At 42.4% G+C, this 16,665-nt stretch overlaps 1 protein-coding gene across 1 annotated transcript; it reads right to left on the bottom strand.

Annotated features, from left to right (window-relative positions):
* Positions 1 to 196: 196 nt before the first annotated feature.
* LOC310796394 (DNA helicase MCM8-like) lies at positions 197 to 15,162 on the bottom strand (the record flags this gene model as incomplete). Its single annotated transcript, XM_083658582.1, has 19 exons — positions 197 to 575; positions 810 to 999; positions 1,502 to 1,578; positions 2,162 to 2,371; positions 2,883 to 3,099; positions 4,207 to 4,402; positions 4,893 to 4,973; positions 5,273 to 5,333; positions 6,213 to 6,350; positions 7,434 to 7,464; positions 7,629 to 7,779; positions 7,925 to 7,999; positions 8,377 to 8,522; positions 9,500 to 9,585; positions 11,626 to 11,824; positions 12,152 to 12,249; positions 13,188 to 13,337; positions 14,520 to 14,779; positions 15,159 to 15,162. The coding sequence occupies 19 exons, from the start codon at positions 15,160 to 15,162 to the stop codon at positions 483 to 485; spliced, it is 2,463 nt and encodes an 820-aa protein (XP_083514708.1). The 3' UTR covers positions 197 to 482.
* Between the last annotated feature and the right edge of the window lie 1,503 nt (positions 15,163 to 16,665).

The following is a 16,665-nucleotide window of genomic DNA, read 5'->3' as shown; positions in this document are numbered from 1 at the left end:
AGTGACAGCTTTCACAGAACTATTACAAATAAATTGTTTGTTATTAGGAAATGTTTTATTCAACATTAATAACACTCGTGCCATTCAATAAATAAACATGTTTACAAGTGTAAACTCAACAAATACAGCACCTGCTCCTCTCCATCATAAGTTCAGCAAATCATCAAAGACCAACAAATAGCCTAAAGGGGGGTAATTTAAAGCATTCAAGGATAACACAATTTGCTTGATGTAAGGTCCCACAGAGTTGTACAGATACTGTTTGTGTCAGTAATCAAGAGGTCTCGGAGTCTGTCACTTTTTCTTTCCTAGTCTGAAGGTCTGTAGTTTCATAAATCAGTCAGTGGCCTGTGGATTGTCTGTAGGCTATCTCATAAAGTTGGTTTCTTTTCTACAATAGGAAACTGTTCATTCAGTCTGAAGACCTGCCTTGTTGTAAGGTCTGTAGGAGCAGCTGTCTGTGTCTGTCGTAGCGTCAGTAGTCAGACAGTCTGCAGCTGGTACAGCTTGGCTCCCCTCTTCAGTAGGAAACCCTGTTCATTCAGGGAGCTGATCAGACCTTCAAAGTCCATAACCTGGAAGGAATAAAGGAATTAATAAGTGAACAGTGTGTGTCAGTGTTGTCACCTGTATATTAAGTCAGGTGTGTGTGTGTGTGTGTGTGTGTGTGTGTGTTTCAGTATGTCAGTGTTGTCAATACATTTAAAACAAAGAAAAAAACAACAACAAAACTAAAAGAAAAGACCTATACCATAACAAGCACATTTGTGTGTGTGCATGTATATTTCAGTGTGTCTCAGTGTTGTCACCTGTATGTTCAGTCTGTCGGCCACGGAGCGGAGCAGCTGTAGGTCAAACGTCTTCTGATTGGTCCTCTGAGCGTGTGCGTGCAGCGCGGTGACCAGCCGCTTCGCAGCGCTGCGCTGGCTCATGCCCGCCCCCAACTGAGAGCGCTGGAAGTCCAGACTGCCCAGACCGTCTGAATAGGTATCAGCCAGACTGGAAGACACACACCGTTTACACACAGACTGCCCAGACATCTGATGGGGTTCATATAAACAGATGTAAACCAATTTAGGTTAAAATGACAATCTTGCTTGTGTTACGAGATGACATGATCAAAATGATTAAGCTTGAGAAGTGGTCTTGATTTGAGAAGCAATATTATGATAGTGCATGGTTATTGCACGATATATCCGCACCAGCACACATTCTTTATTTGTTTTAACCTTGATTTATTGACTGTTCACATTTGCAGTTTCACACATTCTCCCATTAATGTGTAAACAAAATGTTTCGATACTCCTCATATGTCAATATTCTATTAACTGTGGAAGATAAAATCATGATAAATGAATGCTTATATTTAATTGTACAATCCTACAAAGACGTGAAAACACAGGGTTGCATGTACTGTAAATGTGGTTGAAGCCACTGATCCAGATGACTGTATTATACAAAGTGGTGTGAGAAAGGGCAGCGATGCTCAGGTGTGTGTTACCTGTGCTTCATGATCTCCACCACGTCTTCAGCATCGCTCTTGGTAACCGTCTCTCTGAGATCCAACCTGGCTCTAGCCTGCATGATTGCACGCATGCAGCACACGCACACACACGCATGCACGCACGCACACACACACACACACACACACACACACACACACACACACACACACACACACACACACACACACACACACACACACACACACAGGGCATAAGTATGGACAGTACCAGAATTGGTTCCTTTAATATGCAATCTTCTATCTATGATTATAAATTAATTATATATATATATATTTTTATGTTAGCTAATTCTCTTAAGGCTTTCAGGATTTCCTCAGTTTCTATATGAACGGTTTTTCTGCTGTGCAGCTTGATTTGTGGGATGGGGATTCTGCACAGTGCCAGAATACCTTGTTTAATCGGCTGCCAGGAACACCTCCTCAGAAGAAAAATGGCGGCTTTGGAAATTTTCTCTAAGTCAACATAGCCATTTAGATCTTTTTTTCCGGTGCTTGGGACCACAATAAGAGCTGGGCTCTCTGTGTTCTTCAGCACTGACAGCACTCAAAACCATATCAAGAAAGTTACTCCGCATTAATGTATTTGATTACTATTACTAGTTAAGTTAAGTTAACAACAACTACATAGAAAGTGACCTCAGACAGTCTGATGAGAGACTCCAGTTGGCGCGTGGTGATGGGCGTGCCGTCGGCAGACTGCGCCTGCGACCGCAGCGACAGGTAGAAGTCCTGAATCGTGCGCGCCGCTTCCGGAGAGAGGGACGGGTGGACGTACTGACGGGCGTAGCTGACGTACTTCCTTAACAAGCACACTGGAATGGGGTCCACAAATTCACCTGCAGGCATCTGGAAACAAACACGTGGTATAAATGCAATGCACATCCAGTGATTCTCAACCTTTTTCATAATGAAGGACCCCTAATGTAGTACAAAGTAGGCCCAGGGACCTCCATTTGACCCAAATCTGAGAATATTTTCTTTTCTTGTGAGATACGATATTGTCTTAATTTTTTTTCCACATTCTCCAATATGATTAACTTCTTGTAAATTAAATAATAATTATTATTATTGTAAAATAAATAATAAAGTTGAACAATTCTGAATTTGACTGGAGACACCCTGTAAGCCCCTGGTGGCAGATAAGAGAAGTAGATAATGCCTCTGAGCTCTGTGCCAAATGAAGAAATGGTAGCAAGTAATTTAGGTAGTAGCGTATGGTTTTTCAAATGCCTTGTCATGACTTTGTTCATGTACACATCGTGGATTGAGGGTGGTGTACCAAACTGATGTTTTTTTCTTTTCTTTTTTTTAAGGTACCAGTCCTAGTGTGGATGGTGTGTATGGTCCCTGTTTTAACCTGCAGGCGTTCAGACAGGGGCATGTCCGACTGCTCCAGCAGCACGGAGCGCTCCAATTGGCTGCTGTCGGCCCGGGTAACGACAGCACTGCTGGTTCTGCCCCTTCCTGCCCGGGTCGCCATGACGTGCTCCGACAGGCGGCGGTCATGTGACTCCTCCGGGATGTCCAAGAGGAGGAAGACCACGTCGAAGCGGGAGAGCAGAGCCGAGCCCATTCTAGAGAGCGTGACGGTAAATACAAATCAAACACCTAAACATACATGAACACACATATTGTGACGGTCTAGAATCATCAACAAGTCTGTTGGGTGTCTTCCCCACTGACTAACACATTGATAAGGGAGATACTGGTAGAGAGAGATTAGTGTTATTGCCTCTCTCTCTCTCTCTCTCAAATCTGGCCCAATTGAATTTATAATTGAATAGCCCTGCCTTCGATTTGGAGAGACTGTTTGGGTCTGTTGTAATATATCCTCCAGTGGGGTCATCGGTACCGATAACTGACAATTGAACAGAGTGACTGTCAGGGCTAACTCACTGGCTAACAGAGAGTGACTGTCAGGGCTAACTCACTGGCTAACAGAGAGTGACTGTCAGGGCTAACTCACTGGCTAACAGAGAGTGACTGTCAGGGCTAACTCACTGGCTAATTAGCTCACTCACTGGCTAATTAACTTGACTGTTGACTGAACTCATCAAACTGAACTCATCAAACTGAACTCATCAAAGACACAAACCATCCCCACAACAGCCTGTTCTCCCTGCTACCCTCAGGGAGAAGATACAGGGTTCCGAAAGCACGCACAAATCGCTTGAGGAACAGTTTCTTCCCGCAGGCCACGAGACTCCTTAACATACACAAATAGTGTAGTAGCCGCACTGTACCGTACTGTAGCTGCTACCACTACGTATGTCTAACGTTTAATTGTATGTTTAATAAGGAATATGCTATTTGCACCTGTATGTCAAATACGCCGAATTTAAAATGCCGAGTTTAATTGTATGTTTAATAAGGAATATGTTATTTGCACCTGTATGTCAAATACGCAGAATTTAAAATGTTTAAGCACGTCTAAAGTATGCACCCGACACGTGCACCTATGTGCAGTGAATATGCCACTGTCTCTGACTTGTCTTATCACTATACTGCCTTATGCTTGTTGTGTCTCTTGTTGTTTTTGCACCCATATGCCCTGTTATATTTGTTATATTTGTACTATTTGCACTATGTTGTAAACGGAGTCCACAGCACAAGAATTTCACACGTGATACTTGTACCATGGAGTGACAATAAAAATCTTGAATCTTGAATCTTGAACTTACTTGAGATTCTCAGAGACCGTCTTGCCTCGGTTGTAATGGCCTCCAGAGGGGTTGGCGGCGGCGATGACGGAGGTCCTGGCAGGCAGAGAGGAAACGATGCCAGCCTTGGCCAGACTCACAGACTGCTGCTCCATGGCTTCCAACAGAGCCTGCTGCTGCTGGCCCAACTTATCAAACTCGTCAATACAGCACAGGCCTATAGGGGGGAGACACACAGAGGCAGAGAGAGGGAATGAGGGAGGAGGAGGAGGAGGAGGATGAGATAGAGAGAAAGAGCAAGTACTGGCCATGGCCAACACTAGAATTTGTCTAATAATTATGTTGAATCTGTGGGGTCTGAATTAAGGGGGGGGGGGGGGGGGGGGGGGGGCGTGTTTCTTCTCTGTTTCATACCCATTTTGTGATTTACGCTGATGAGAGTGTAGCTTTATCATGCGTTAGCCGAACCTAAACATTTGTATCTTTTCTCATATCTCTCTCTCTCTCTCTCACACACACACACACACACACACACACACACACACACACACACACAGTCCTGCATTCAAACACCAACTCTAACTCAAGTGTCCAAGTACTGGAATCATTAGCTGTAGCTCTGCTTACTAGACAGACAGACAGACAGACAGACAGACAGACAGACAGACAGACAGACAGACAGACCTCCCTCCCTGTCCCCCACCTACCTTGGTCAGCCAGCACCAAGGCTCCAGCCTCCAAAGCATAATCCCCTGATCCTGGGTCTCTGGACAAACTGACCGTTAGTCCTGCAGACAGAGTACAGAGTATCCACATTCCACAATGTCTCTATTTATTGGTCAATAAACAAGAGGTCACATTGAGTGAAAGGGCAGCGTGTCCCATTATACCACGAGCCAGTAGTACTGAGAAGGATGGAAGAGCATGATAGCAAGATTTACCAGCCACCGTCAAAATTAATCATCTTTTTGGCTATTGGCTGCTATTCATTTTGCAACCCGATTATATCATAACAAGGCCTGTAATATCCGCGCAGAGCATAATCACCGTAATTATCCTAATGCATAATTTAGAGGCTATCGTTTACCTGAGGTGCTGGTGCTGTTGCCACACACATAGATTCCTCTGGGAGCCACGTTACAAACGGCCTACACAGAGGAACACATTTACACATACATTTTTTTATTTTTTTAAATTAGAAATTGGTTCAGAGAATAAATATGGTTTCATAAAGTACACACATAACCACTGTATGGAAGCTGTAATATACCCCTTGAGAGGAATGCCATGCTGTACTCACTGCAGCTCAACCCATAATACCAGTAAAGAATGCCCACTGAGAAATGTTTTGCTTCATTTAAAGTAGGGATGGGCATCGAATTTCGAATTTTCGAATAATCGTTGTTATTATCAAGGTCGACTTTTATTATTGAAAGTCGAAATTCGGGGGGGGGGGGGGGGGAATGTAATTTTTTTTTTTTTTTTTGTGAGTGAAATGTTGCATTGTCTCCCCTGATTCTAAGTATAGTCGAATCGCTTGGTTTGAGCAAGTAAAACACTTTTTATAAGCATTTTAAGCAAGGTTTATGGAAAAATGAATGGCGGATGAAATCCCATGAAGAGGGAGAGGGGGTGACTTTGGCACCCCTTTGGCACTCAGACCTGAGCCTACTAAATATTTAATGAACCACTCATGATTGTCAAAACTGTTTTTTATTTTCGAAAATGTCAATGTCATGTAACATGTTCTTTACTTCAGTGGTGCAATGCTTGTTTGAGCTAAAAATCCACAGCAGAAGCTTTTTCTATTAATTAATAAAGCCTTAGACTTAGAATCAGGGGAGACAATGCAACATTTCACTCACACAAAAACAAAAAACAAAACCATTTAAAAAAAAAAAAAAAAATTTACATTTTTATTTTCGAATTTCGATTAAAAGTCGACTTTGGCCAGCGAATTTCGAATAGTGTTTTTGCTAGAAATGCCCATCTCTAATTTAAAGTGTTCAGCGTGTATTTGGTGTTACCTGCAGCATCTGACTCTTTCCCAGTCCAGGGTCTCCCACCACCAGGATGTGTGGGTCTCCTCTGATAGGGATGCTGTTTCGACCCCCGTGTTTCTGTCTGCCTCCAAATAGGGCCAAGGTCAGGGCAGCTTTCACCAGCTAGGGACAGACAAGACGTCAGCTCATTACCCCGATACGCCATCTTTTACAACCACAAGAATCAGTGCAGTGAGTCTACGTATTGAGAAGGTTGGTTGAAGTAGGCAGTTTTTGGCCTCATATAAACAACTTCTATAGAAAGACAGACACACTGGAGAGTTACACCTTAAAATGGGGGAAATGCCATTTATCAATCAATCAATCACCTTTATTGGCAGACACAAGGTCCATAAAAAACAAACATACTACAACAATTAAGAGAAGACAGTAAAAACTTACAAGTACAAGTGCCTAAAAAGGCACTTGTACCAAGATTTCCACATCTGTGACTGGTATCTCACAGCACTAAGACCACGAGTAGTCAGCAGCATGATAATTGCATAGAGAGGCAAAGTGACCGCGTACTTCCTGCTTCAGCACTGTACCAGAGATTTTCATCCGCCATTTATTTTCCCATAGACATTTTGTAAAATGCTTATAAAAATAGTTTTACTTGTTCAAACCAAATGGTTCAGATGTATTTAGAATCGGGAGAGACCATAGAACATTTCACTCAGACCAAAACAACAACATAGAAAACATATTTTCTTTAAATCTGCTGTTTGTTTGTTTTTTACATTTGGTCACAGTGAAATGTTATGTGGTCTCTCCTGTTTCTAAATATATGTGAACCGTTTTGTTTGAACAAGTAAAACTATTTTTATAAGCATTTTACAAAATGTCTATGGGAAAATAAATGGCGGATAAATCTCTGGTACAGTGCCGAAGCAGGAAGTGACGTTCCACTTTGGCTCTCTATTCTGAGAAACATTCAGTCGACAAATAAATTTGTACGTCAGATTTGTCAAGAGCGCCTGAAAAGTGTTGACTCCTGCCTTACAGAACATGTCACAGCAATATCCGCATGCAGTCATTATATGCGACCTGAAGTTTTTATACTTCACCCACAAGGGGGCAGTATAAATAGGGGTGCAGTAGGCCCTAAAGAGTTTTGATGAGCACATCAAATAATCTGTAATCTGTCGTGAAAATCCTCTTTTGTTTCTCAGTCCCACCTAATGTGCAAAGCATCATCCCACTCACCAGATGGCCATAGATGGCAGGACAAAGAGAACTGAAAGAGGAGAGGAGAGCGTTTAGTTTAGTAGAATGTCTTGTTATGCGTTAGTAGTACAGTGTTACACATCATTTCAGGTATATCTAGTATCAAAGTAGCAGTTGTAGAGTAAGAAATGTCTATAATATTACTACAACATTGTAAGTAGTATCTTGTCTTACTTTACTATGAGTCTCAGCAGGTCAGGTTGTGACTGGATTTCCTGGATGGCGTACAGCTCCTTCAGAGTGAACTCCTCCCCTCCGGAAGGACCTCCCACTGACCCCGACTGCCCGCCATGTGAATCCTGACCTCCCTTCTGAGACCGCTGACCTAAACATTCAAAACAAACAAAACGTCTTGAGTAATTCATATTTGAGTAATTAGAAAAGCGCTATATAAGTCATATGTATTATTATTATTATTATTATTAACAATTTGTCATGTGAAATGTGAAGGGTGGGAAAGGAGCACATACCTTTGGTATTGCTGACTGAGTTGGCTTCAATATAGAGGAGGAACATACACTGGTCCTTCTTTCCTTTGGAACTGCCTGCACACAAAACATACATTGTCAATATGTGTAATTAATGTATATGCGTTTATTTTTTACCATTATTACCTTGTAAAATGCCTTGCTCAACGGCAGCATGACAATGGTTTTTGAGAGTGAAGAGTACTTCTCATTCATTTCCTCCTTCCACATTTTTCCCACTGACTGTATATAGTTTACAGTTTATACTTTATGTGTCTATTTTTTCCCATATCATTAATAGCCTTGATTATTCCAGTAATAGCTGCAGTGTCTCCAGGGTTAGTCACTCCTAAAGTGGACATTTACCAGTACTGTATTTGGCTGGTGGTAATATCCCACCTTGGTGAGAATGTGTGTGTGTGTGTGTGTGTGTGTATTTCTGTGCGTGCGTGTACCGTCACTGGTAACCCTAACTATTCCCGTCACGGTAACGGTGTCTCCAGGGACGCAGCTGTCACACAGGTCGGCGGTCAGGTGACACTCTACGGTGCGTGGGATTCGTCCAGCCTCCCTCTGCTCTCCACCAATCAGCTCCTGCACCCTGGAGCAGCATGGAAAGCATAACACAGTTCGGAAATCCAATCTGACGCTCTTGACACTGAAATGAGAGCGCGGCTGTTCGCTGTATTCCAACAGCGCTCCCAATTTACAAACGATCCAGTTTGTGCCAGAGTGCCCTCTGGTGCTCGGAGTAGCTATTTACAAAACACACCCAGCGTGTGAGTCAGGATTTATTGTTTTGTTTTTTTCGCCGGAGAAATTGCTGCCTCAGCCACATTTTGTGCTCATAATGAAAACGCAGGTGATGCGATGTGCATTTGATTTCCATAACAACCAGCTACAGCAGCTGCCATTACCAGCGCATGTACTGTAGGACTTCTTATGTCTGTCAAACACGCCACAGAGACTCCTGCAACACAGCCACCGACTTTTTTTTAATAACAGGAGAAACAGCTACTACCAACTTTACTATTACTGTTTTCTCCATTTTCATTCTGGCTGTTGTCAAAAACTGTCATCTGCCATTTAATCTAGGAGCAGTCCACATCATGTGCACTCTTTCTGAAACGTTGACTCTTGCTAAAAAGTTTAAAGTTGCATTCTTAAATTTACGAACCACTTTCTTCTGTCTAAAAAGATGCCAGGCAAAGTATTTTTTTTTCTTCCAAAAGCCACACGGAATTCATTGTCATCTTGTACAAAAGGTGCTGGCAGTTGTGGAAAAAGTGGAATAGTGTGAACTCTCAGTAGACCGATGCCCCCAACTGGCCCTCCTCGGTAACTTCAAAACAGCTTGCACCGATGATAGAAGGGGATCAGTGGGCTACACTTGGGCCACAGGTTCCCCCCATAGCTATGGCCTGTGCATGTGATCACACACACACACACACACACACACACACACACACACACACACACACACACACACACACACACACACACACACACACACACACACACACACACACACACACACACACACACGTTGAGCCATGTAGAATCATGTGTGAGACTTACTTGATGATCTGCCAGTCTACAGTGTGTGTAAGAGGTGAACTCCTGTTGGGGGTGAAGGAGCGACTGCGACACTCCGGCTGGACACACTGAGAAAGAACACACAGAAAAAAAAGAAACAGAAAAGAAAAGAAGTAAATACAATGGAATATAGTGATCAACCGCTTATATTGATCCATAGGCTTCCTATAGACCATATTCGCTAACCCCGGACAGCGCCATATTGTTGACATACCGTCCTGCAGCTGACAACTATAGTAACGGCCTTATTGTCGTTTCTGTTCCATTTAGGGATGCACGATATATCGGCAATCATATCGGTATCGGCCGATGTTAGTCATTTTTTAACATATCGGTATCGGCCCGATGTTACAATGTTAATATCGGTTATCGGTATCAGCCAAATTCTTCACATTGAGATGAAATAATGCAGTAAATCTATGATTTATGGGCTTTTACAAATGTTTTTGAAATAAAGGAATGCATTACTTTTTCAAATTCAGTGTTTACATGTGTTTTTCAGTATGTACAAAATATTATTATCATAGAAATGTGTTTTTATACAGATCATATCGACATGGGTAAATATCGGTTATCGGCCATAACAGCAATGTTAATATCGGTTATCGGCCAAAATTTTCATATCGGTGCATCCCTAGTTCCATTACAAAATAGCGATAGTGATGACAGCAATAAAAACCCCAGAGTTGTTGTTTGTATGCTGCCGTTAATGCCTGTAATAATAAACAAAAGAAAAAACGAGGTGAACAGACTTTGCTGTGAGGAGCTGTCAGAAAGTTTCACCTGTCTCTCCTAACTATCCACACATCTCCTGTGCTGCTGACGTATCCTCCGTCTCTCGCTCCCTTCACGTCTGAAGACGGTAGAGATAGACTAGGGATGTCAATTTTCGGTTAATTTCACTTTCGATTAACCGACGCTAATAATCGATTAACTCATAATTTTTTAATATTATTATTATTATTTTTTTTTGTCTATTTACTCAATGAGCTCATGCCCAAACAAGGCGTGTCTATTTAGATTGTACAGTCTATGATTTAGATGCTGAAATGTTAATGCTTTTTTGTGTTAGAATTATGCCTTTATTTTTTGTTGGCTTTGCTGAAATTTATAAGTTTATTGCCACATTTTGATCAGGTAATCATTCCAAAATCATTCTGGCTCTTATATGGATGACAAGGAAATATATTTTTGAGAGCTTTATTTCCTGTTTATGTAAACATTACAACAACAACAATCTGTTATTTCTTTTGATTTTTTCACATTAGGCCTACTGTCTTTTGCAGCATAAAAACTTAAACAAAATATAGCCTATTTCGATTTGCTGCCAACAATTGAACAAAATTAGTTTTTCACAGCAGTTAAAAAAAATAAAAAATAAAAAAATAATAATATTAACTGATAGACCGACAGCAATAACCGAACAACGACGTTAGCGACGGTTAATCGATTAACGGTTAACCGTTGACATCCCTAAAACAAACCACGGGGACTTTATTGCTGTCATTACTACAGCCATGCCTAACGCAGGTCACCATCCGAACACAATAGGAACGATACAGGTAAAGCTAACAGCGGCTAGCTTCCTATAAACGCTGCTCTTACATAGGCTGTCACTTAAAGCTGCAGCGCTATGTCGAGAATATGGCGGGGGTGAGCGTGCCCGTACGTGAGTGACGTCAATCGAATAAGGTCTGTACACATGCTGTTCAAATAATTCAATTATAGTGAGCAATACTCCGCTTACAGTGATTATTTTGGGCCTTGTCCCACCTGAGAACAATGGATTTTTTTTTTTAACTACAGTAATTTTATTATTTTTTACTTACAAACTGCCAAAAATTTGCCAACGAGATACAGCAGCGATACTCTGTGCACGTCTGTCTGTATAAATGGAGAGATCTATTAACTTGGCAATATTGATTTTACAACACCTATGATAAAGTAGTACTCTCCTTCTCTCCTCATCAATGTGGATGGCTCAGCTCAGGGAGGGTGTGTTTGAGCTGTGTGTGTGTGTGCGTGCGTGAGTGTGTGTGTGTGTGTCTGTGTGTGTGTGTGTGTGTGTGTGTGTGTGTGTGTGTGTGTATGTGTGTATGCGTGCGTACCTTGGTGGGTGCGGTATATCTTCCATGTGGCAGAGGCAGAGAGTGTGTGTGTGAGCATCCCAGGCACTTGAAGGCCATCCTGGTGCAGAGAGGTTTGATGTTGCTCACCCTGACCACCGTACCCCTCACACACACCAGGCGACCGAACACGCTCGCGCGCAGAGTCCGCAGCGCAATCAGCGGCTCGTAGTTATACAACCTTGACGAGAGAGGGAGAGGGAGAGAGAGGGAGAGGGAGAGAGAGAGAGAGGGAGAGGGGGGGAGAGAGAGGGAGAGAGAGGGAGAGGGAGAGAGAGGGAGAGGGAGAGGGAGGGGGAGAGGGAGAGAGAGAGAGAGGGAGAGAGAGGGAGAGGGGGGGGAGAGAGGGGGAGAGGGAGAGAGAGAGAGAGGGAGAGGCAGAGAGAGAGAGAGAGGAAGAGAGTTACACAGAAGTTGATAGAAGTCGCCTTCATTCATGGGTGTGTGTGTGTGTGTGTGTGTGTGTGTGTGTGTGTGTGTGTGTGTGTGTGTGTGTGTGTGTGTGCACCTAGCACTGATGTGAGGGATGTTGATGATTGGTTTAGCTACAGGAAGCGCCTCCCCTTGCAGCTCAGCAGCCTGTTTCTCTAGGTCTGTAGTCAACACCTGAAAACACACACACACTCTGAATTGAGCAGTTTTTACTGACTTCAGATCATGTTGAGAATTTTAGTTCTCCAGCTTCTAGCAAGGGAGAACGTTGATGTTCACAAATATTAGGGGTGGGGGAAAAAATCGATTCACTTAAGTATTGCGATTTTTAATGTCACGATTTTTTGAATCGATCTTTTATTCCAGAATCGATAATCGCAAATTTTTTTTTTTTTTTTGGGTGCTCGCAGTCAGGCCACTCACTGAACAGCAGGCCAGGCGCCGCCTACTGGTTTACTAGTGGTTTTATTACTTTATTAGTTAGTCTGAAGTAATAATTACACTTCAGGGTTAAAGTGGGTGCATCTCATTGTAAAATTGGACTTGGCCCAAATTGGGCTTCAAACGGACAAATTTCATGCGCGTCGGCCCATATCGGCCTGGCCTGCTTGGTATCTAATGCCCTGCCTGAATTATGATCCCAGTCCGCCCCTGTTTTTAACTATATCGCCCAGCCCTACTCATGATATAATATACAGTCTCTAGTGTATGATTAAACTTTTCCCATGTTCTAATCTAGTGTAAAAAAGCAAACAAACTGAAAAAAGAAAAGAAAAAAAGAAACAAAAATTGCAATAAATCGTAATATCGAATCGCAATAAACGTAGAATCGCAATACTTAAGAATCGCAATATATATCGAATCGGCACCCAAGTATCGTGATAGTATCGAATCGGGAGATAAGTGAATCGCCACAGCCCTAACAAATATTGTGTGTAGGTATAATAATATAATGTTAATTTTCAGTTTAAACATTCATTAAACAACGGTTCACGCAGGATTATTTTATAAACTATGTGTCGATATGTTGAAGGTTCAGGAAGGCTAGAATTTGCAAAACATAGTGGTGGTAGCAACTGTCAGAGTGTGTGTGTGTGTGTGTGTGTGTGTACCTGGTGAATGGCCAGTCCCAGACAGTTGAGGATCATCTCTGGCTGTTCCCTCAGCTCAGTGGTTAGTTCGGGGAGCGCCTGACACACCGGTGACTTTCCACTCAGATCCCCATAGTCCACCAACACGCTGCCCTGACGTTCGATCTCATCCTGCATGCACGTGGACGCACACAAACGTGCACGCACACGCACGCGCGCACACACGCGCGCGCACACACACACACACACACACACACACACACACACACACACACACACACAATGTGTAAAGGACAACAGTATAGTACTGTAGAAGTAGAGGAGATGGGTTTTCTCTTCTCTTTTATGTTGTCCTGCAGATGACTAATGTCCTCTGGGGCGATCCATACTAAAATCATATTTACAGTATTGAAAGGCTCTTTGGAAAAATATGTTCACAAAACAGCATGTTTATAATGCTATACTATTTTATTTTATTTTTATTTATTTATTTAGCACATATTCAAACATACAAAAATACTGATAGTTATCAACAAGAAAAGAAAAGAAAACTGTAACTTAAGTAAGTTAATCAGACATAATGGCAAACAAACAGACCAACCTTGTCATAAAGGTGAATCTGAGAGGTGAAATACTTTTCAAACACCTTGATCTTCTCCATACAGGGGGAATTTTCTATGAAACCTGCGCACACACGCACACAATCATTAAAATATGTACAGTATTTACATTATGCATTATCATTGTTGTCATCACCACCCCTACGTACAACCAAAGCTGAACACTAAGCTGTACACGCACACGCACACGCATGCACACACACACACCTTCAGTAAAGTAGAGGCCCCACCCTTTGTAGGGACACAGTATGTCTAGAGTTGACTGATAGAGACCTAAAGAGAGAGGACAGAGAGACAGACAGAACTTTACAGTCATCGTATAAATTGTGACAGATATGGACACAGCTGTTTTGATGTCATTCCTTTCTCAGTGGCTAAAATGTTACAAGAATTGTGCTTTTAAAGGGGATGAGATGCCCCCCCCCCCATCTGAAAGAGCGTTCTGTCTCAGAAATAAGAGCAACTTTGCACTTTTGATATGCATCTGGGGACCCATTTAATTATATTCATGGATCATTTGGGGTGAGTTTGAAAACATTGAAACGCCCCCTTTTTAACCTACGGCATGTGAACATTGATATGGTCCTGTTTGTTCTGAATACATTCCATGATCCTAGCAGGTATGAAACCCATTCAAAACAATGTTGACTTGGAGACACAAGGTTTTCATTCTAGCAACTATCTAATTAACTATCTAACTAATAGAAGATTGTGACTTGAGAGTGTAGCTTACCCCTCTGAGTGCCGACTCCCACTCCTCCACCACCTCTCCCTCCTCCTCCTCTTCCTGCTGCTGCCGCTGCTCCTCCACTCCAGGATCTACCCCTCCATCCTCCCCTTTCCCCTCTTCCTCCTTTCCAACTTCCTCCACCTCTCCATGCTCCGCTTCCACCACCTCCACCTCTCCATGCTCCGCTCCCCCGTTCTCCTCTCCATCCTCCGCTTCCACCTCCTCTCCCTCCCCTCCACGAGCCTCTGCTGGATCCCTCTCCACTCATCCTTTTCCTGAGCGAGAGACAGACAGAGAGGCAGAAAACTGACAGGTGGGTGGGGAAATGTCTTTGTCAAAAGTGCAACTTGGTGGATTGGATAGCATACCGAAATAAAAAATTATAAAATGTCTTCAAGTCATGTCAACAACTTGTGTCAGAGCAAAGGAGTGCTTGCTTTTAACAAATAACGTATTTTTTACTCTATCATTATGTTGCCAATGCCTTTTACTTTGTACCCTGGCTATCACTGTATTATTGTAGGTAGGCCTGCATTGCCTTTTGTTGACACACACCACTATACGCTTACCGTTACTACAGTGTTGCCAAGCTCCATTCAAAAAGTTGGCAATTTAATGTAACGTTAGCTGTGCAGATAGTACCCATATGGCATATCTCGTAACAGATGTCAGATATTTTACAAATCGTTAGGAACCACTTCAACATTCGGCATACTACAAGTTGGCTAGTCACGTTAGCTAGCGTTGTAACTCACAGTATTAGCGTTTATCGACGACACGTTTTTAAACACCGTCACTTGAAACCCTATAAAAGCACCGAATGGTTGTACGTTTCAGTTGTGTGTTGGTGTCATACAAACCTTAAAATTAACTAGACGAACGCTACAAGAAGTAGGTAAAGTTGACAGCAGGCAGAGCGTGTCAAAACAAACTTCCCTCCTCCTGCAGTCCACACAGGAAATACTTCTTCTTCTTCTGTTTGGCTTTACGGCGGTTGGCATCCAGAATGTGTGCATTACCGCCATCTACTGAACTCTGGACAAAGAACTTTGGAACTACTTCTTCTTCTCCACTTCTTGTGCTTACGACTAGACAGACTAGATGCAGCGTTTTGCTGCCCTCCAGAGGAAGCTACTCGAGACTACCCCCCACCTGTCCATTATACAGTAGCCTATATAGGTATTCTGACATCTCGTGTTTTATTCAGCATTGGTGAGCATTAGAAAATTAACTGATTGGCTGATAAACAATCTCATTAGGCTACATTAGAAAATATAAATCATATTGGCATAACTCAGATATACACACACACACACACACACACACACACACACACACACACACATATACACAATAAGGCAAATTGGCTGGCCGGTGCACCTGGGCATTGGCCCGATGTGATATATGGATAATCCGGCCCAGAGTTTTAGTTATTATTCTGGCCTAAATTAGTGTATGTAGGCTGTGAGGGGGGGGGCCTTTATGCATCCAGACCCAGGGGCCCATCATGTCATAATCCACCTATACTTCAGGGGAGAGGTGACCACATGACCATAGGAGACTGCCCACTTTGAGAACCACTGCAATATAAACAAGAGTTTTCAGCATATCTACCAAATTGTAAATCAACACAGGTGTCGTAAAACGTAAGGTGTTCGCTTTTTGGCAATTGGCTGTCACATGACTGTTTGAGCATCGTGGGTGGGCGTGGCTCAGACGTCTCGCATCCTCTTTGCGTACAGGAGGGTCGTCACATTCATGCCCACTTTTGATGCCAGCATAGTGGGATTAATGTTGCAGTCCTCTCCTCTGCGTTAGCCTGACCGGTACTAGATTTTTGAGGCCGAGGCCGATAGCGATATTAGGGAGCAAAAAAAATCTGATATCGATATATCGGCCAATATTCCCATATTATATATACACGTATTTTAAAAGAAATCTGATATCGATATATCAGCCAATATTCTCATATTATATATATATACACATTTTTTTTTTTTATGCAATGATCCCTCAAATATCAAACACAAAGATATGACTTGATATATTGAATGTAGGCAGGATATTTTACAGTTTAACAACAAAGTGAAATCGTGGTTACACGATATTAGAGAGATTTGACACTATAATACATGTTTTGTAAAAATGC

The sequence above is a fragment of the Poromitra crassiceps genome (assembly GCF_964638095.1).
Source record: "Poromitra crassiceps genome assembly, chromosome: 22".
Classification (NCBI taxonomy): Eukaryota; Metazoa; Chordata; class Actinopteri; order Beryciformes; family Melamphaidae; genus Poromitra; species Poromitra crassiceps.
Note: the sequence above shows the minus strand (reverse complement) of the source record. Positions and strands in the feature narration are given on the sequence as shown.